Source organism: Egretta garzetta, unplaced genomic scaffold (assembly GCF_000687185.1).
Source record: "Egretta garzetta isolate BGI_Z169 unplaced genomic scaffold, ASM68718v1 scaffold85, whole genome shotgun sequence".
Classification (NCBI taxonomy): domain Eukaryota; kingdom Metazoa; phylum Chordata; class Aves; order Pelecaniformes; family Ardeidae; genus Egretta; species Egretta garzetta.
Genome location: NW_009259718.1, coordinates 2591077 through 2612794, shown reverse-complemented (window position 1 = coordinate 2612794; position 21718 = coordinate 2591077). Strand labels below are relative to the sequence as shown.

The 21718-nt window shown below is 44.4% G+C and overlaps 1 protein-coding gene across 1 annotated transcript in view; it reads left to right on the top strand.

Moving 5' to 3' along the window:
- Nucleotides 1-21718, top strand: part of TBX15 (T-box transcription factor 15) — a 97043-nt gene that overhangs the window by 74854 nt on the left and 471 nt on the right. Inside the window, 3 exon segments of the mRNA XM_009639102.2 lie at nucleotides 5854-5951; nucleotides 21403-21707; nucleotides 21710-21718. The exon segment at nucleotides 21710-21718 is cut by the window's right edge and continues 471 nt beyond it. Coding sequence (XP_009637397.1) covers nucleotides 5854-5951; nucleotides 21403-21707; nucleotides 21710-21718 — 412 coding nt within the window.

The window sequence follows — 21718 nt, the reverse complement described above, 5'->3', positions numbered from 1 at the left end:
TGAGGCATCTGTGACTTTTACTGTGCTCTCCTCTCCTGCGTGGGGGAAGTAGTATGTGCCCTGGGTACAAGGTCTTCCCTGTGTGCAGAGATACAGCTGCACTGGAAGCTGGGCTTAGAAGAGGGATTGATGCAGTTCCAGGTACATGGTGGGCTAGATTAACGTGGAAGGCATTAATAAGGTCCTAGCCCAGTGAATTTGGACAGTTTCCTGAAAAGGTTGGGAATTACTGATCTTTGTAGCTCATTGATTTAAGAAAGGGCAGGAAATTGCTACACGGCTGCAGCTGTGGGGAGGGCTCAGTAAGGCTCTCTGCTGATGTAAAGAGGAATTAAAATCTTTAAGGTATTACACATCAAAGAGAGCAGCCTGAGGCTTTAGGAAGAAAAAATAGGCAAAGGTATTTGCAAGCATATATAGCAGTCAGGCGCCTGCCTCACAAGCAGTGGTCTGGCTAAGGTTGCATCACTGTTGTCAACTAGTGGAGGGCACTCTAAAGCTCAGCTGCTGCCTTTGAAGAGGACATGTACATAGATGTACACATAGGAGGGAAAAAAGCAATGAGCTGTGTGTGGAAAGAACTCTCCAAATGGGACTTTTCTTAACTGTGCTGTCTGGCTCCTCTTCCCCTTGTGACTTTCTCATCTCATCAGGGTCAGTGGTCAACCCGAGTGACGATCGTGATGCTCTGTAGCTGCCCACATCCTCACAACAACTTCGGTCAGCTACAGTGCATCAGGCTGTAGCTGGAGAACATCCCACTGAAAAAGTAGGCCTCCTTTGAAAAAGAAACAAGGTAATTTGGAAAAGGGGCTATTTGTGAAGCAGGAAAGCATAGTACATGTCCAAGAGGTTTTCTGTATAAGGTCTTAAAAGAAAAAAAAAGTGTGGATGGAGCAGGGGCCACAGAATGTCTGAGGCTGCTCCAGGACATCATATCCCAGCGACATTGGGATACTGAATCAGAGCCATGGCTAGAGTTTGCTGGCAAATGATGGAGAAAAAAAAACCCATTGGAAAAAACAGAGCATGATGGGAGAAGAGGAACCCTTAGGCCACTTCTTCCCTAGGACATTTCCTTTCTGCTTTGTGTTGAGGCTTTTCTATGAAATGGAGAGGGATGTTTTTCCTTCACATATTTCTTATTCTGGTATTGTTTCACTGTTGTTGCCTGCTGCAGAAATTGTGGGATTGACTGTTGCTTTTAAAACTAGTTTCCCTTTTAAATCTTTCACTTCTGTCAGGTCACAGCCTTCCCATGTGGTTCCTTATGACTGTGGTCTCCCTTCATCAGCACAAGAGATTGCTAAAAACCTGCTGCTCTGGGATACCCCATCGTGATGTAACTGCCCCGTATCCAACTGGGGGAGTGATCTTTTCATGGATCCTTTCTCGGGTCTCTTTCAGTTGTTTGCATGGTTGTCTCCCTTCGCAGCTGACTGCCTCAGTCCTTGTGGCGGGAGAAGGAGCAGTGAGGTATTTCAGAGGGAAGGATGCAAACGGCTCAGCAGCTGGACGTTGTTTTGCAGTCTTTGAGCACCCAAACCATGTTAACTAATGGTGCTCAGCAATCTAGCCATTAGCCTTGATGGAATAGGGAGTTAGCCTGTGTCAGAAGACCAAATCTTAGTTCCTGCTTATTAGAAATCCCTCTGCATGATTTTTGCCCCCTCTTTGCTTTATCTGTGAAAGCACATGAAGCATCTGTAAAAGTGAAACAAGAGAACCAGTCCTGGTGGTGAAAGGATACCTATGTAATGTACGTACGAGGCAGGTATTATTTGATTGCTTTCCTGAAGTTCAAGAGATTGTGAACAAGGGTTCTTGGCATATAGAGCTCAGCTAGCCAAATGTTTGGGTAAGTGAGAGTGCAGGTTTAATGCCACAGAGCCTATTTTTGGAGATTGAGTAAAGTTTGCTTGACAGAGGGATGCTTGTGGGAGCTCCTTATCCAGGAGGAAGCCAGAAGGAACAACAATCAGGAAACCCAGCAGGGTGAGGGAAGAAAAAAACCCTACGCTGAAGGCAAGCAATGGCACTTTCCTTTCAGATGTGGGCAGCTGAAGTGGATAAAAGTTGTTTGTGTTGGAAATGCTCTTTAAGCTTTTGTCTAGGGTAAGAGAGCCAGGAGGGTGCTTGGAGCCAATAGTTCGGCTCCCCCAGTGAACAATGAAACGATGACCTGAATCCTGTGTGCAGTGGGAATGGCAAGGTCGGCCATATGGGATGGATTATGGAGGTGCACAGATAGCTTGTACATCTTTTTTCATTTTTCAGACAATAGAACTGTTTCCTTTATTGCCTATTATTAAAACTTTATAGCACTAAAAATAAAAAAAATGAATGAAAAAGAGAGAGTGAATTTTGGATACCTTTTAAAGGACTGACCTTATTAAAATAAAGCTGGCAGTGAGTCCTCTTCTGATACTTTTTTTACTTCCTTCATAAAGATGGTGTGAGAGGGGAGGGTTTATGGCCTGATAGACAGTTTGAAGTCAATTTTTCAGTGCAGTTCTTTCTTTGGAAGAAAAAGTGGATGCCACATGGGTAATGTTCAGCACACTTGGTACCAGCAGGCCTCACCAAAGCCCAAAAGAGGTTGCTGAGATTTCAGAAATGCTGAACACAATTCTGGTTTTGTCAGCATCTCTATTGCTGTCCCAGAATGCCTCTTCATTGGCCAGGTGTGGTTTGTTTTCCCCGTTAGGGGCTGGAACACACATGGAATGGCGCTGCAGTATTTCTGCTGACTAGGAGAGCATTACCTTTCTGTCCTGTGGTGGAGGTCTGTGATGTGGCTCTGGATATCTTGGTACTACACTAATGTCATAAACTGCTATGGGAGAGAGGGTTGTCAGAGTTGACTATGACGGAATTTCTTGATTCCTACCCACTCACCCCACCACTTTTTTACAAAAATAAGTACATCACGGGAAGAAGAAAAAGAAATATATTGAAAGGCTAGGGATAGAGTTGTAAACGCAGTCACGCAAAGGTGGTGTGCATTCTGACCCAAGCTGGTTTTGCATGGCTGCACATTGTTTTGTTGCAATGCTCCATACATGGGGCAGTAGGTGCCTAGCAGATTAACATAAAGAGGCTGCTGCCTCAGGGATCTTGTCTGATGCATGGAAGAACCTGAAAGTTCAGTAAAGATGTGTTCTGCTTAGATACTATTTCAGAAACACCTACCACATTTGTTCTGCACAAAGATTAAAAAAAACCAAAACAAATTCAAATCATGAACAAAAAGATGACCTAGTATACAGGGACCTACATATGTGTATAGGAGAACTGGACATAACTTTGAGTTCTGTCACCCCCATACTTAGGGAGGGTGTTTTATAATGCATGTTAAGCATGTGAGCACCTCTGGGGGTGTAAAGGACTCTCATTGTGGGCAGGAAGAGGAAAGAGGTGAAAGAGGTGGCTTTAAGCCAACTGTGGAGTTTGGCATCCATTCTTCAGGTGCCTGTGGCCGCGGCGCTGCCCAGAGCATGACATGGCAATCTGTGAATCCAGTGAAAGCCACAGCATTGCTGCCAGTGGTTGCAGTGTCGAAAGGGGAGGGTCACAGGAGCCGTGTCCATGGCAAAGGGGCTCTTCTAGACCTGCTGCCCTGGAGCAGGAGGAGGTGGGTCCCTGGTGGCATCTCTCCTTTCCCTGGCATATGGGGCAAGAATAGAGTAGTTTTGCAAGCTGCTCTGGTACACTTAATGCTGCCATTTATCCTCTGTAGGTTCACAGGCACAGTGGAGTCCATAGGCTAAAAGCAGTATATTATTCCTCATTTACTCTTTCATTTCTTCTTTTTATTATCTCTTGACTATTCTCTTTTTTTCCTTTTCTTTTAGAAGGACAAATTACATGGTACTTGTGAGAACTGTATTGATACAGTGGAAAGTGGTAGACAGAGAGCTAGAAACTTTGCACTCTGAGTCAAGCTGAGCTGAGAATGATGCAGGATTCAGGAGGCAGGGGCAGGGGTAATAGCTCTGACCTGCCTCTAGTTTCCCTCAGCCACCTCCTGTTAGGGGTTGGATTTTACTGGAAGGGAGTCACGAGAGCAGAGCCAGCAGTCAGATGCTGGTGCAGACTGGGGCTATGTGCATGGGGATCTAATGACTGAGCCAGACTCTGTGAACACTGGTTTTAGTGAGCTGGCCTCCCTACTTCCCTGCACAATCCTTGTGGCAGATGCAGAGCAGCTGGATTAGCACAGCTGGAACTTTCGCTCTGCATTACTGGATGTATTACTTGGTTTAATTGTCAAGGCAGGTCCTTTCAACGGTAGGCCTTGCTGCATTGCAACTGCTCAGGGCATTTTATGCCCCCTGGTTATATCGTAGCAGAAGGTTCACCCTCAGGGTTTGGGCTGGGGATCGTTTGTGAGGCTGCAAAAAGGTACCGTTCTCTTCCCGGCTGCGTGTGTTGAGAAGCAGATGGAGTCTGAACACGTGTGGCTTTCTCACACAGGGAGCGGAGGAAATCCTGGGGGTGGTACCGGTAGTCAAAGAGCTGCTTTTGCACACAGAGCCCAGCTTAGCAGATGGGTTCACATTCTGCGGTGCCTTGTTGTCTCTGAGCTTCACGAGCTGGCAGAGGCCGCCGTATTAACCAAATAGTTTTGTTGTAATGTGCTCAGCACTGGTGTGAGACTGCTATGCAGAGATGTCTTCTGTTTCTACTTCTAACAGCTTAGCAGCTAATAAACACCATGCAACAACCTCTCTTCTAAACCTCCTCTTAAAATACAGAGTTTGGTTTGCCAACTCCAATGTATTTAAAGCATCTGAGCTTCCGGGGAGACTTTGGAAAGTTAACTGAGCGAGTGGAGGCACGTGCAGAAAGACATTTTCAGAAGTAAAAGGCAGCTCCAGTATCAGCTCAACATCTGATGAGAGGCTCTGGGGATGTTAGAGCCTTTTGCACTGAAAGGGGATATGTTCTTGCATTTGATGAAGCATCTCTAGTTGTGTTTGGTCAGTATGAGGGCTATAACCTACTGCTGAAAAAGAGGCAGGGGAAGGCAAGGAACAGAGAACAGAGCAATGTGCAGCTTCCACAGAGGAGAGCCTTTTCTGGGAAGAAACTCCAGGGGGTTGTCTCCTAAAGAACATGGGTGTCTTTCCCTGATAATGTACTTATGCCCTCACTGAGCCTGTGAAGTTAGAGACTTTTGGCAGAGCTAGCATTCTGTGGTAAAAATAAGAACAAATCTGCGACCCCAGACCTTCAAGAGGAAAAGTTCTTGCTTGATTTTTGGCTTTTTCTCTTTGGTACTGTCTTTATGGTGAGTTAGGGACCCAAAGCAGAGATAGTACTGATCTTTCACAAAAAACCCTCTTATGCTAGTTAGAGTCAAAAACCAAGGAGATTCCCTTTTGCACGGCTTCCCATAGCAGTTTAGAGCAGTTCAGGAGGTCGCAGGAAAAGGCAATTCACAAAATCTCTGATTCTGAAGGCTGAATCCCAGAGCTCCCTCATTTGCATCACTGCTTGTATCCACAAAACGGGGAAGCCTGCTCTATGATAAAGCGTGCCTTGAGGAACTGACAGTCATGTGTCCCCTGCAAAGCAGACAGAAAGCTTGGGGTCTTTGTTAAAAAAAGAAAACTGTGCTTGAAGACCGTTAGGAGCTTTTGAAATCCTGGGCTGGGGAAATCTATTTTACTCTAGTGGCTAGCACCTGTGTGGGGAGACTTGCCTGAGGAATTCACAGATGCCAAGGTGACCTTTCGGTGGCTGCTGGCAGCCTGTCAAGCGAGGTGGAAGCCCTCTTCTCCCGGCACTGATACCCTTGCCAGCTGACTGACATTCTTCTTCTCTCCTTGTTTTATTTTCATTGCACAGGACGGGGCTGGAGGCCATTATGGAGACCTATGCCTTCTGGAGGCCCCCCGTGCGCACTCTCACCTTCGAAGACTTCACTACCATGCAGAAGCAGCAAGGTGAGCCTACAAAGGGCATGCAAAGAGCTGTAGAAAGAGCGGGAGAAGAGGGTGTAAGAGCAGCAATGCACTCTGCTGTGTGTCTGGCAGCCGGGGGTGGAGAGGGGTTCATGCACCTCGTTGAGCTCTTGACTGCTGTGAAGGGACACCGAGCAGAGATGATAGGTGGAAATGGTGGACAGGCTCATGCCTTATGAAGTGCAGTGCAGCCACTTCATCTCCCTGGTGCTCCTAAGATCTAGAAGGAGGAGCAGGAAGGAGTACAGGGTTCGGAGAACCAGCCCAAGTACACGGCATGAGTTAAGTGTGAAGAGAGCACAGAGAGACCAAGGAAACACTCCAGCATGTCAGACACGTTGTTTTCCATTTACAGTCAGTTTGTTATTTGTGTGGCAACACGAGGGGAAGGGGTGTGTGTACTCCAGAAGCTTTAGGAGACCAGAAATATGCCTCCCCCCAGAATCATGCTGTCTCGCTTTCAAAACCCGATGGCCTTGCTGGAGAGAGTTTCTGTTAGTACAAGGCTGGGAAGAATTATTGGGTAGGCCAAGTGTTTTCCGCTTGTTCATGCTGTGTCTTTTCATAGCTTCTGCCCTTTACATCTCTCATTTGTTAAGTAGGGCTTTCATCTCCAGTTTCAGGCTGTGTTACTATTTTTTTGCACTGATAGGACTTCCTCATTCACTTCATTGCAGCTATTTCTAGTTAAAAACACAGTGATCACTGCAAGAGAGGTATCAGGGCAACCTGGTACTTTTTTTATTCCACTATAAATGCAAGAAAAGAAGCAATCCAAAGCCATGTTCTAATGTGACACCTGTGAGGTTAAACAGCCAAAGCCAAACGCATGGCCTGTGTAGCAGATTCTCCAGCCTCTCACATTTGAGCTTGGCGTCACCCCAAAACTTCCCTCTAGACCTCAGATCCATCTGGGGATGGCATGGTTTCCTCCAGAGGGAGGGCAGCAGCAGTGGCTGCCGGGGCTGCCCATCGCGGGGCAGGAGAGGTTTTGCAGAAGCTCAGGGGCGTACGTCAAGGAGCACTTGCAGTAAGGCGTGTGGTCAGAGATGGGTTAAAACAGGGATTCAGAAACGTTTTCATCACCCACCTAAATAGAAACATAACAGCCTCTCCTCCTGGTCATGGTTGCTGAAGCAGCCTCCCTCCTCTGTCTCGCCCCCCTATTCGGGCTCACACACCTCCCTTCCCCTCCCCTCCCAGTGGTTATCAGATAACATCCTAGTGGCAAGTCCAGCTATTGCTTACGTGGTAAGGTAATATTAGGAAAGGAAAATATTTAATGTATTTTTAGCTTGTTTTAATATAGTTTGGCAGCTGAAAAACCAGGAAGCAAGCCAGTGCCCTGTGACCAGCCGGCTCTGTGCAGACCACCACCACCGCACCACAGACCACTAGTTTTAGGGCAGCCCTTAACTAAAGTTGTGTCCACAGGTCAGTCTCAATGCTTGCTGCAAAACAATGCTCTCAAGCTCTGCATTTAGCCGTGCAAAACAACCTCAAGATAATAAATCAGAAATATTCCCTCCGTCATAGTGCTCACCTCTCCAGTGGTTGCTGTAACAAGCTGACCCCTAGTCTCAGTGATAAAGCCAAGGTACTAATTTTATTTTCTGGCTGTCGGGACAGCCCCCAAGGCCCAGCACAAATATGCTGGTCCAGAGGCCTGGGAATTGCTGGCAGAAAGAGCAAGAAACGCTGTGGTGGCTTTAAGCCACATGTGATTCTTCCCTCCAAACCTAAGAGGACCAGGATGTACAGTGCCCATACCTCTTCATCTCCTTGCTTTCAAGCACATGAACGGTGTGACAGGTGAGTAAATCACTGGTGCCTAACAGCTGACTTCAGCATAAGCTATTGCACCTCAGATCCACTGAGCCTTAGCCAGTCTTTTCATGTAAGAGACTTGCCTGGGACTCTACTCATCTCTCTCACCCGAACCCTCAGTGCTCTGAGCTGCACGCTGTTCTCTCATACTGCTCCATATTTATGAATTAGAAGTTTTCAGGGTATTATTTTAATAAACAGACACTTTAATTCTAGATCATGCTGTTGCCTCCAAAACTGGGTGTATATGCGGCATTTCTGAATAAACACTTGAGGAAATTCAAGCCTCCATTTTATCCCTTGAATTGTTAGTTGGGAAACTGCACTGGCGCTGCAGAAGACTTTTGGGACTACATATGTCAACTGCAGCTTTGAAGAAGTCTATATTTACTGCAGAAAGACAAGATGCGAACAGCAAAAGTGGCCACATGCCTAGGAAGAAACACCATCAATGAGAAGCAACTTATGGTTGTTCAGCCTGGTGAGGAGTGAAAGAGTGCATAATAGTCCTTAAATAAGATGCTGTCTGTGGTGGATAGGAAAAAAGCTGCAGTTATATAAAGTCTAGTGAAGTGTTGGAACAGATCCCCTGTAGGAACTGTGGAATTCAGCCTTGATTTTCTAGAATTAAGTACCCCTTACTGTGGTAGAAAAAATGATGCTCTGTGGGGGCAGAAGCTTGGGACTTCAGCAGTATAAATATGGTGCTTTTTCTGCTTTTCAGCTAGATTTTTCTGTACTACAGATTGCTATGGATTCTTAGCTTTTCTTCTGTTATTACTGGGCAAATTCTCCATGAAATAAAAGTATTTTCTGCCTTTTCCAAAACAGTTTTGTCAAACAAATCTAACTGAATTATTTCATTAAGTTAGAGATTTGACTGATAGAAATAACTGCATAGGTGTGATGGATTTTGGAGAGCATTTAACTTATTGCCACATGTGCCAGCTTGGAAAAAATAACATTAGTGTGTATTAAGAAATGAGTAGCTGACTGATCTCAAAGTTGACGTGATAAATGTGAAAACACCATCCAGTAAGGTAAGTCCCAGTGTTGTTCTGCAGAGACTGGTTCCAGTATTAACTTGTCCAGGACTAAATGAAACAGTGCAGTTGCTGAAAGGTACAAATCTCATAAAGACTGCAAAGGGGTCAGTAATGATGGGGACAATGGTACGAAGAGCAATAGAGATTGCTTGGTAACCTGCATGCACTCAGACAAAGCATGGCTTTTAGTTGAGCCAGATACAATATCGTGTGTCTAGGAACAAAACGTAGGACATACATACCCCAACCAAGTGCTCTGGAAATTGTTGGCACTGACAAGAACTTGGAGGTCTTGGTGGCTAAGCCACTGCACGTGCAAGGGACAGTATATGTAATAGTGTGATAAAAAGGGACATGCAATCTCTTCTGTAGAAAAAAAATAGCGGTAAGTAGTGGGGAGACCATTTCCTAGCTGCAAACTGACATTACAATATAGTCTTCTACTGTATGTATTTTTAAAGAGTGGAAAGAGATCAAAGAGAATTCAGGAAAACAAAAAAAGTAGAATGATTTGTTGGCTGGAGAAGATGCCTGAGAATGAAAGTTCAGTTTGCATAGTTAATCAAAAAGAAGATCAAGTGCTAAATCTTTACGGCCTATACTATCTTGCTGAGAGACAAATATGTGGTAGCTTTGTGCCACCCATCCTTGACAGACTCTTGTCTGTGACTGCTATTTCCATGTTTTTCTGACACAGTTGTGCGGAACATACTTCATTACGGTGGCTCTGATTTTTCTGCTCTTACTGAATGTTCATCCCTTCTTGTGGGATGTTATAAGATAAGGAGAACAGAAGTTCCCCCTCATCCACCTTCTTCATACAACTAGTTATTTTACAGGTTTTTATGCCTCTCTCCTGTGCTTCTCACAGAGAATAGTGCCAGTCATTTCTTTTCTCTTCAGGTGGGAAATTTTCCAGGTCCTTAATAATGTCTTTAAAAACAAAGTATTTGTACACAGAGTATTCCAGATGCATCCACATGATACAATTATTTAAAGGTATTATAATTTTTTCCACATTATCCTTTCTCCCATTCAACATGCATCCTAGTGCTTTGCTCATTTGTTTGGCCCAAGCTGTATGTTGAGCAAGGGCCACAGCGACACACCGAAGCAATACTTGGCATGCTGGATGCAGCTGTTTCATACAGGGATTAAATAACTTTCTAATCTACACAATGATAGGTTTCAGCTGCCACACAAATTGGAGATCCTGATATCACATCCAGGCACCCAGATGTCTGGTGCGGCTGACTCTAGCGGTCCACAAGCTTTATTTGCACATGTTGCCATTGAAGTAAAGCACATCAGTAAGTCTCTGCAGGTCTGTGACCTGAGTGGTCCTACCAAGGAGAAGAATATACTGTTTCTGTCCATGAAAACCCTCTGACCCAAGTACAAAACCTTTCTTCTGGAGCACGCAATCCAAAAGTCATTGCAGCTTTACAAGGGCAAGCACCGTGTTTGACACAGTCACAGCAGATCTTCAGCCAGTTTGAAAACAGAAAAGTCCCCTCAAACAAAAACTTTGCAAAAGATGTTTGGAAAACAGCAGTCCAGGAGAGTCTGACCTTCTGGAGAATGATGTCACACGCTCTGCAGCCTACATATTACTAGGGAAAAAGGGGGCTTGGGATCATTGAATGCATATGGCAATGAGATGTGGGGAAAGCCAAGAATCTATTAAAGTCTTTAATTGGAATATATTTTCAAAATTTAGATTGAACCTCATCCAGATTCTCATTATTAAAAATATGCAGCTTGGTTTCTTGATTTTAACAGGGAACATTTAAAAAAAAAAAAGTGAGGGGAGAAAAAGAAAATAAGAGTTCCAGTAACTCTGGGTTGTGTTGCTTTCCAAGAGTAAAAAGAGCCATTGCTGGCTCCTATGTGATACACAATTTCCCACAGAATATTGAGATAAGCAGATTGTTATCAGTGACTGTAAGTTTTTCCAGGCCATAGAGACTAGAAAGGCACAGTGACAATGCTAGAATAGTGATCAGTATCTGATCCTATAAAAGCTGATGACTTATGCAAGAAATAAAATCGAAGGTACCATGGCAGCTGGTAAAAAGAATTGCCTCCTAAGCAGAATTTCAGGATCAGTATGAGAGTCACAAGATGCAGTATATCAGCAGGTTTGTAGTGCACAAATTTTTACTTCACCATTAAATTACTGTTTTGAAATGTGCACACCAAGTCCACAGGAGTCAAACATCTTAGCTTGGACTGGTGAGTTCTCGAGGCAGCTTTCCTTTCAAATGGGGATTCTTTACTTTAATCAGTGCCTTTGCTGAGGGATCTACCAATTGCTTTCAGTAGATCCAACCCATTCTCCATCAACCTGAGGATCTCCATTGATCTTGCACTAGAGACCTGAGGTAGAGAGGCTGCCTATTAGGGAGTCTGTAAAATCTTTGTTAGTGGTTGTTGAGATTAGCATCAAAAGCTTGAAGTTTGTCTAATACAGTACCAGAGGCAGAGAGGGGTGTGCTCCTCACTGGTAAGACAGCTGTTGCTATCTCTGGTATCACCAGGTCTCTCTGGTAGCAGCAGATATGTTGCTATCTCTACAGCAGCATACTTGTGCAAACTGGTGATTGAGTTTTCTCAACCTGTCTTGGCAGACAGCTCCTACCATCTTCCCCTGAGAGGGAACATTATAATGCTGCAGTCTTTTGTCGGCAAGGATATGCCAAAAAGGCTCCCTCTCCTCTGTGTGGAAGAAGTTCAATCTGCTAATTTACTACTGAAAGGAACAATGTTTTCTTGTAGTAGTGATGAGGCCAGACAGACCCTAAGGCTACATGATATATCAGCAGATGGGAGACAGATACCCTAAGCTGAGGTGTTGCTGCTTTTCCAGCTTCCCTGTCTGTAAACATTATGCTTTTTGGGCAGGCATCACCTCTGACTTGCCAAAGTTTGTCTGTACCGCTTGTTACTCATTTCTTCTTTGGTATACTCTTCTCCATGTAGGGTGTGGTGCTCAGAGAGCTTTCCTGATTGCACCCATCTGAAAACAATATTGTGAATGCACAAATACGTATTGGTGTCAAGTGGGGGGAAGGCTGAGCCCTCCAGAACTTCATCTGAAGGCATCAGAGGTGCTTTGAGGCAGAAGGAAGCAAATAACTGTTAAGATCCTTTTGGCTTTATCTGAGATCCCAGATGCCCAAAATAGCATACCACAAAAGACCGAAGCTGCTGATGTCAAAGGAGGCTGAACGACCTACGGATACATCTGCTTGGCCACTTGCCTCCTGACGGCAGCCATCGGTTCTCTCAGCCATGCCACCAGGATAATTTGGATGCTGCTTCCCTTTCGAAATCAATTGTGAACGGTCTAGGCTATTGGCAGAGGTCAGATATCTGGGTTTGGTCTCAATTATCTTCTTAATTCTTTTGACCTTGAAGACTAGATTGGAAACAGAGCAGTTGTTACCAGAGTTATTGGGATCAAGAGCTGGTTTCTGCCGCATACTTCAAATGGCTAGTAGATTGCCTCATCTAAACGAAGCATCAGGGAACAAACTCTTCCAGCTTCTTCGTTGAGCTGCAGACAGTTTTTCTTTAGGGAAGGGGTGTTTTTGGTGCTTCAAGGTCTCATCTTTCACAGTGAAAAGCTAAAATACCCTCCCAGATGTGACACGAGGGGCTGAGCGTCAGTCTGTGCCACTCCCTGAGGACCTGAAAGGAGCCTGAAGCACTCTTACTCCAGGGAGGTGTTTATCCCAAAGTTTAATTACTGAATCCTAAATCTCTGTTATCTCATGGGTGGTGATCAGATTTCACATGAATGAATGGAGGGGGGCAATTATACTTTGAAGATTTGCACAGTTACCTCAGAGTGGCACATTATTTTGTCGTAAGTAGAAAGTGGCACGTGCTTTGAGCTTGCTGTAACACTGCAATATTTTTCCTCAGTTCAGAAATTTTGAACTACAGTGTCTTTGGGGTTTTATAGCTGTTTATTGTATTTTTTTATCATTTAATGTGTTGGAGCTTCTGAGGCCTGTGTTAGCCCAAAGCAGACTCCATCAAGAATGTCAGGAGAGGTTTGCAATTCAGTTTACTTTTGTCACCACCAAATAAATCACCATGATTTCAGTTAATCTCAGCTGCAAAGTTGCAGCAGTTCCTGCTGTGACTTTCTGAAGGATTTGTGCCATGGGGAGTCCTTTTCTGCATCCTTCTTTTCATTCAGTGTCATCTTCTGGGGTAGCTTTCGTTACATGACCCCCTCGCCAGTGTCTGTGCCCAGCTGATGGCTGTAAATGTGAGAGACAGTGCATAATTATCACTGATGAACAATTTTCTCCACTAAAGTGGGGACAGCCATCCTCCAAGTCTGAGCTGATTTGATCTGTCTGGACTTGAAGAAGGGAAACAGGAGACATTTCTGTAGGAGCTGAGGTATGGCTCAGCAAAGCGCATACGCTGTGTTACAACCGTCTGCACACAAGGCAGAAAGTCACGTCCAAGAGGCTTCCTCCTGAGACAGCATGGAGTTGGTGCAGGAATACTGTGTAATTACATGAGCAGCAGAAAGCTTTGTATTAAAGACAGTCTGGGGGGACTGGGAAGGGGATATTGTCTCCTGCTTTTTGGAAAGTTCTTTTGGTGCTCTGGACATAAATTGGAACTGAAATCAGATGTCCTGAATTGTGCTTTTTGTCCACATTAGAAAAAAAGGGGTGTTTTTTACCATTAGATCTTGAACATCTTGGAGGATGACTGATGCAAATTTTATCTCTAACTTTCTGACTGCTCCGTTTGCGTTGCAGAAATCTGTAGGAGCTAAAGGGAAGTAAGGTGTTATTCTGAGTTGTTCTACATTTACCATTAATTCCTGCAAGTCTTGTAATTTGAGGCAAACTCATAAAAAAGATACTTTTCTATAATTTACTAACCTTAAATAAAATTTTGTTTCATTCCTCATTTTTGTGCCATACAGTACATACTTTCCCCCTTAAATCTATTGCTGTAACCATCTTTTTTTGCACCCTGCGAGCTGTATCTCAAAGAACTACAAAGCACTCTTCATGTTTCCCCTACTAATCCAGCAACTTTGCATGTGGTAGATTTCGGGTCTCATTTGGGCCTTTTAAAGAATTTTACCAGTGGATTTATAATTTGATAATTGGCCAAGGGCTCTAGAGAGAAAAAAGGCAGCTACACGCCATGAAGACAGAAATGGCTCTCATTCCCATGAAAGAGGGAAGTTTTCATTCCTAGAAATGGGGAAAGAATGAAGAAAGAGTCCAGCATGCCACAGACCAGTGTCCCTGCCCTTGCTTGGACAAGGAAGAGGCATCAAAGCTGTTTAGTTTTCCAAGGCAGTGAAGAAGGAACTCAGAGGGGTAGTGGTGGTGCAAGGAGAATGTGATGAAGCCCTTCTGAAGGTTGTAGGTTTGAGTTTTGGAAAACTAGGAATGGGAGGAGAGACCTCGGGCTGTCAGTTATACTTGCAAGACAAAAGTTGTCATGATATGTGAGAGCAGGAGTGACAGCTGATTTTGTGGCATTTAGATGCCTGGAGGTGCAAGTAGGCATTGAGCAGGACTGGAGCATGTGCTGCTTGAAGCAGGTTTCTGCTAGGCCTGGCTCTTAAAGGACATGAGATCAGATGATTACAGTGGCACCCTCTGGCCTCATAATCTATCAGTTAGATCACCTAGCAGTCTGAACAAACCCTTCTTCGTAACCATCTCAGATTTCCACCTTGGGGCAAGTACTTCATTTTAGTTCTGTGACCAAAGGTACAGTAACTTGGAAAACAGGGAGTAAGTTTCATAAGCCATACTTAGGGTGCATGCATGTGTGAGTGCACAGAACAGGAAAGAGATTTTACCTTTTTGTTCAAATTTGTTTTCCTGCATGCATGCCATCACTTTTATTTACTGTTGTGTCCAAAGGTAGAACATTGCAAAAAACTAGGAAGGGTTGGTCTCTCCCATGCCTTAGAAAATCCCTTCACGTATGCATACATGTCTGTAGAACCTTCACAAAAATCAGACCTTTCCCGAGTGACGTTTGCATGGACAAGCTCCTCTGTCTGTGCTCCATGCTGGCCAGACACATGCCAGCTCCCAGCCAGCTCCATTTGGAAAGCTGGAGAGCTGCACTAGCATGGCTCCGTGCCCAAGTGAATATAAACTGCCTCTCAGGAGGGCTTATTAGCTCAAGCAAAGCGCCAGGAGGAGAGCCCTGAGCCAGATGAATGTCTAGTGGCCACAGCCCCTCTTTTCCATACCCTCAGGTGCTCGGACACATGCCTATTGCATGGTGGAGATGCTGACATGTTGGGTGTGTGTCAGAAGGGGGCTGTGATAAGCTAAACTAGCTTGTAGATGGAAGTGGGCTGATGTCATGGTTTGACCCAGCTGGCAACTAAGCACCACGCAGCTGCTTGCTCACTCCCACCTCCCTCAGTGGGATGTGGGAGACAATTGGGAAGGAAAAAAAAAAGTTAGAGCTGTGGGCTGAGATAAAGACAGTTTAATAAGAGAAAATAATAATAATAATAGTAATAATGAGAATGGTAACAGAATATACAGAATATACAAAACAAACGATGCACAACACAATTGCTCACCACCTGCCGACTGATGACCAGCCTGTCCCAAGCCGCGATCACTCCCCGAGACGTGATCAGTCCCCGAGCAGCGATCACTTTCCCCGCAACTGACCAACCGACTAACCCCACCCCCCCGAGCATGACGTTCTATGGTATGGAATAGCTCTTTGGTCAGTTTGGGTTAGCTGTCCTAGCTGTGCTCCCTCCCAGCTTGTTATGCACCTGGCCGAGCAGGAGAAGCTCAAAAAGTCCTTGAATAGTCTGAGCAGTACTTGGCAACAACTAGAAACATCAGTGTGTTATCAACATTCTTCTAGTACTGAATCCAAAACACAACACTATGCTAGCTTCTATGAAGAAAATTAACTCTATCCCAGCTGGAACCAGGACAACTGAGCTGTTAAAAAGCATTTGCACTTAAAGAATAAGAACTTTGTGCTGACTGGCACATCAAAACGTAAAATCTTAAGACAAATCACCTCGTGGTTCCCATCCTTGTTGGAAAGTCAAGGCACAAGCTCTGAGGACCCTCAACCACATCTGTTCTTAATGAGATGATGAATTCCAGGTTATCACTGTCCGAGCCCATCCACACCAAGAGCCGGAGGCTGCTGATGTGGTCAGATAATGGCAGCAATCGAGTTGCCCAAACTACTCTAAAGGTCTTGCCTGTAGCTGCCTGATGAGACTACCATTGCACAGGGCATGGCTCTCATGTTCAGATATCTTGTGCTGACTGCAGCTTCAGCTTGCACTTGCTTTCCTCCTCTGCACAAAGCAAGGACTTCAAGGACTGAGAGGTTTGTACGGCGGCACTGCAGGTGATGGTAGCGACTGATGCCTGGGAAGTACAATTAGCAAGGGATGTACGCTGCAGTTGAGTCCAAAGTGTGATTTATGTGCACCTTTCAGATAAAGGAGGTTGGGATAAGTTGTGGGTCAACTGACTAGTGTAGTGTTATTCATAAGAGAGATCACAGAAATTTTTCCATGCACAATTGCTTCAGGCTCCCTTGGCACTGATGCTCTCTCCCCTATCTCCCTGTTGCCAGAAAGCTGCCTTGGCTAACACTGGCTGCTGGCAGATGTGTTTTCCATCTATGCTGCGGTGTTAGAAGTTCTTTACGTGACCTGCCCTGTGTGGAAGAGGTCCCCTTTGTGTTTCAGACACCCTGGCATGCTGAATGCTTCAAGGACACCCCAGCCCCTCATTTTAAGGCACATCATACCCACGGACTGGGTATGTTTGGGCTTGCCGTTTACCCTGAAATTGTCCTTAGCATAAGCTCAGTCTAGGTAAAAGCAAAAGCAAGGGTCTATTGGGAACATATAGTGAGACAGCAGCATTACCAAAGCTTAGAAGGCCACAGGTGACAGGAAGGCAAGACAGGTCATAAGCTACTTGAGATGAAATTTTAATGGCAGTTCTTATTTGTATCCAGATGAGAAGCTGTCATTGTGGGCAAGTATTTGAAACGGCTGCACAGCCAGCATTTCTATATGGCATTCACAATGTCAGCACTCACAACGCTGGCATGAGGAAGAAGGTTTGCCTTTACATCCCACCTTCTCCACATGGTTTCCCTGTCTTCCACCACGATTTCATTCTTCTTTTTCACCACCTCCCCTCTTTACCAATGATTTCTTACTTCTTGGTCCAGTTAGTAGTTTTTGACCTTTCTTGTACCAGATCATTCTTCACTCCCCCTCTTTGGAAACCACTTGTAAGCCCAGGCAGACAGCAGGCTCCTTGCAGGATGGCACCAGGGCTTAGCGAAGCCGTAACAGCAGGACATTGTGAGGATGGACACTTTCATCTGCCAAGCAGGGCAGGGTTCAGATACAGAGGAGGGGGTTGTGAAGTGACGAACCTTGCATTTTATACAAATGTGACTTGCTAACTACACATACCTGGGACTGATGTATGCAGGGCCAGAAGTGATCTTCAGAAGACCGGACACAATAGTAATTAATCACTCTGGAATCATGATGGGTGTGGAGGTGAGAGATACTGTGACATTCATGGTAAATGCTGTTGGTGTTGGCAATTATTTCCGGGGCAACAGTGAGTAGAGAAAAAGAACAGAGGAGAACTATTAAGGGATTCATTTTGTTCTTTCGTAAATGTGGTTTCACTTGACTTAAACCAGACCTAAACATAGCCTTGTGTATCAGTTTAACTAGATTGGTTTGTATCCATGCCTTCCATTAAAATGACATACACATCTGTGTATCTGAGACTGTAGTACGGTGTAGATATACTTGCTGGGCTTGTTGCCATCTCTAGGGGTATTTGGCTGACTTCCTTATAACAACTACAGTCCAAGTTATAACTTCACAAAAGTCCAGCTTGCATTTGGCCCATACTTAGTGCTGCCAGCAAAGATGGATCAGAAATATCGTTCAGCGCAGAGTAGAGCTGTTTGCCTTCTGCAGAGGGTGAGCTGAGGTGGGCCTTGCTTTGTCTTGTTTGCCGTTCCACTTAAAGGTGCAAAGATTATTCTGCAAATGATCGGGGGCTTCAGGATTCTGTGTTATGCTCCCTTGCAGCAGAATTGCAGTGTCTCCTGTGTTTGTGGTTGGCATTTGCAGCAAAGCATTCTCGAAAGACGCTTGTCAGGTCTGGTGTTTGCTCCCGTTGATAGATTTCTCACCTCCTCACTGTTTTAAAGTTATGAAGAAGAAGAAAAAAATCTTTTTTACTTTGTTTCCTAGTTACTGTGTTGTCACTTCAGGGTTTTTCTGTTGGCCTGCAAAGAGGGATAATTCAGAGCAGAATCACTTTAGTCCCTCTTTTGGGGTAACCCGAAATGTGCAATTCAGTGTTTCAGTTTTGGAACCATTAAGAATAGCTTGTAATTGCTAATCAGCGTTCTCTACTTACTCCCTGTGGAGACACAGCCTCAGCTATGGATACGACTTGATCATAACCCCTTAGCAGTTGTTTAAAGCCTAATGCTTCAGGTAACTGGGGTGTCTGCTCTTCTCCTGCATAGTTTTTAAAGGTTAACTGTGGGGTAAAGGAAGACTGAAATGAAGACATGGTAGTTAATCATTTATTCTACATATTTTATTTCAAACAGATCATTAAATGCTCATACATCTATACATATGTATTTTTACTTATTCTCCAGACACTGTCAGCAAGTAAGTCACCGTCTGAAGTTTGTTCATGAAATATGTGGTGTAAAGAATCAAGTGTGGAATTACTGTGGGTTAAATACATCTCACTTTGTGCTGTATTTGTTTTGTGATTATGTGACCTCTGTATTTTGAGCTTTCATAGCTAAGTGATGATATATGAACTCAGCTGTCTGCCTGCCCTCTCTGTCAGAGGTTATCCTCTTTAGTGCAGGGCTAACAGGAAAATGTATGTCTGTAGTTGTGTACCTCGGTTCAAACTCACCTTTATCAGCAGTTCCAGCTAAAACAGATTTTGCAATGAAACTACTTGTGTAGAGGCAGACATTCCCTTCTGCTGATCCTGCTGCAGTATCGACCACCTGTAACAGAGACAGGGAGAAAGGCTGGAGGAGGTACCATCTTAACTTACTACAACAAAATTAACTAGAGATTGTCCATCAGAGACTTTAAATGAACCAGGGAAGAGTATCTTTTAAAATAAATACTAAATCAGAAATCCACACAAAAGGTCTTTGAGCTCTAGAGCAAAAATGCACTAGCAAGTTTGAGCATTTCAGTGTTGTCAAGAAGGGAGTACAGAGAGCCCATGATGACATTTGAAACTTCAATTTTTTTCATTAATTCTAATGGAGATTTGACTCAACGCTTCTCTTTGGTGCTTCTGAATGAATGTCAAAAGGAGTCAATGGCTTAGCAATAAGCATTCATCCCCATGGTTGATAATGGGAATGACTGCTTTGACTTAGCAACACAGAAACATACATTTTCTTGATGCTGCCTGGGTCAGCTGCAGGCACTCCAGGCTGTGCTTACCAAAGGCCGTTTTTCTTCTTTTTTTGGGGTCTTGTTCCAAAATTTTTATTTTTTTTTTTTTTTAAATTAAAAATACCAAATATTATTAATGTCTCAAAGTTATATTTTTACTCTAATGCCCCATTCTGTTTCATCCTAGATGTGTTAGAAAGAGTCAGATATCATAGAATCATAGAATAGAATCATAGAATCATAGAATCATAGAATCATAGAATTGTTTGGTTGCAAGGGAGCTTTAAAGTTCATCTAGTCAAACCCCCCTGCAATGAGCAGGGACATCTTCAACTGGATCAGGTTGCTAAGAGCCCTGTCCAACCCGACCTTGAAAGTTTCCAGTAGTGGGGCATCCACCACCTCTCTGGGCAACCTGTTCCTGTGTTTCACCACCCTCATTACGAAACATTTCTTCCAACAAACCCAACTCTCTCAGCCTTTCTTTATAGCAGAGGTGTTCCATCCCTCTGATAATTTTTGTGGCCTTCCTCTGGACCTGCTCCAATAGCTCCATGTCTCTCCTGTACTGAGATACAATTTCATTTATATTCTCACCACCATATACTGACACAGAACCTGCCTTTCTAGTGTCTCTTAGCCATTAGCTATTCTCTTTTCATCAAGCAGTACTGCATTCACTTCCTCCCCCATTTTGCAGCAGACCTAAATTGGTCTCAACATCCTGGTGGGTTTTTTTCTTTTTTTTTTTTTTCCATAAGGTGACACAAGAGAAAGTTGTCCCTTATTTTTGGTCCTCAATGTGCAATCTCTGCCTTGAGTAAATGTCAACTGCTCACTCTAATGCCCTCTTTTCCAGTCCCTTTGCCTCTCACCTGTTATCTTCTACCCTGTCCAAAATGCTGCCTCACCAGTTGTCGCCCCAGTTGCTCTGGTTCTACTTATACCCTGGTCAAATCTCTTCACCAGTGCCTCTTTGCTCCTTTTACAAGAGTCTTCAGTGTTAGTTACCCTAATGCAGAAATGCGATCTCGTGCAAAGGGAATCATTCAAACAACAACAACAAGATGTTTCACACCAGAAAACTGCATTCCTTTAAGCACAGAACAGATTTTCCTGGTTGACCAAGGAAGCTTCCTCCAACTCAGAATTTTGCCTATAAATAATCTCTCCTCAAGCTCAGAATTGTGCCATCAGCTTCTTCCTATCACTTACTTTCAGTTGGTTACTGTTCTTGGTAGTATTATGCAGTACTTTTTTCCCAGGTCAGAACACGTGAGCATCCCTGCTGTGCAAAATAATCAATTCTATCATTCATAGCATAAATAATGTGATTGATACATTGATACTACTGACATGCCTATATCTCAATATTTTGTTAACACCAGTGATAGAACATATGGAATCCCTTTTAAAGTTAAAACACATGATTGAAAATCCTGACACATCCTTTCTCTGCTTGGTGGAACAGGCCATAGCCTGAAACTGTGTCCCTTCATTATAGCATTACCTCTGGCTTAAATCAGTACTGCTGCACCACGAGCCATCCCAAAAAACTGTTGAACAGTGCAGAAGTCCAACATGCTTTCAGCTACTTCCCGCCGCAACCCCCCTGAGCGGATGATAAAGCGTGTTTGTAGTGGGGCCATGCAGCCCACTGGCTGGTGGTCTTCCTGCAGACCAGGAGAGGGAGAGGAGACTTTTTTTTAAAAAAAGGTACTAGATAAACATGCCTGGAAATGGCAGATCTCTTGACTGATGGAGCGGTGCTTCCTTGCAGATTTTCCCATTGCCTTTGATTGCTCTGTGGCACACTTGCTTCTCTCTTCTATTTTAAAAGGGAAGAAAATCTCCATTGAAAAACAAAATCATAACAAAAAAGCAGCAGGAAAGACCAAGGGATGTTATTAATAAAGTGAGGACTCTTGCCAAGAAAGGCTGAGTTTTCCAGCGGCCATTTTACCACCCTTGTTTCTTTATTAAACTGACCTGTTTTTTAATGAGACTGTCTCGTTTTTCAGATGTGGTCCTGGGCTCTGAACGTCCTCCCCTGTGTTTTGTTTTGCAGGAGGCAGCACAGGCACCTCCCCGACCACCTCCAGCACGGGGACCCCGTCGCCCTCTGCATCCTCTCACCTTCTCTCTCCATCCTGCTCCCCTCCAGCCTTTCATCTGGCCCCCAACACTTTCAACGTTGGCTGCCGGGAGAGTCAGCTTTGCAACCTCAACCTGTCTGATTATCCCCCGTGCGCCAGAAGCAACATGGCCGCCTTGCAGAGCTACCCAGGGCTGAGCGATGGTGGCTACAACCGGCTGCAGAGCAGCACCGCTTCTGCCTCGCAGCCCTCTGAAACCTTCATGCCTCAGAGGACTCTCCTTGATCT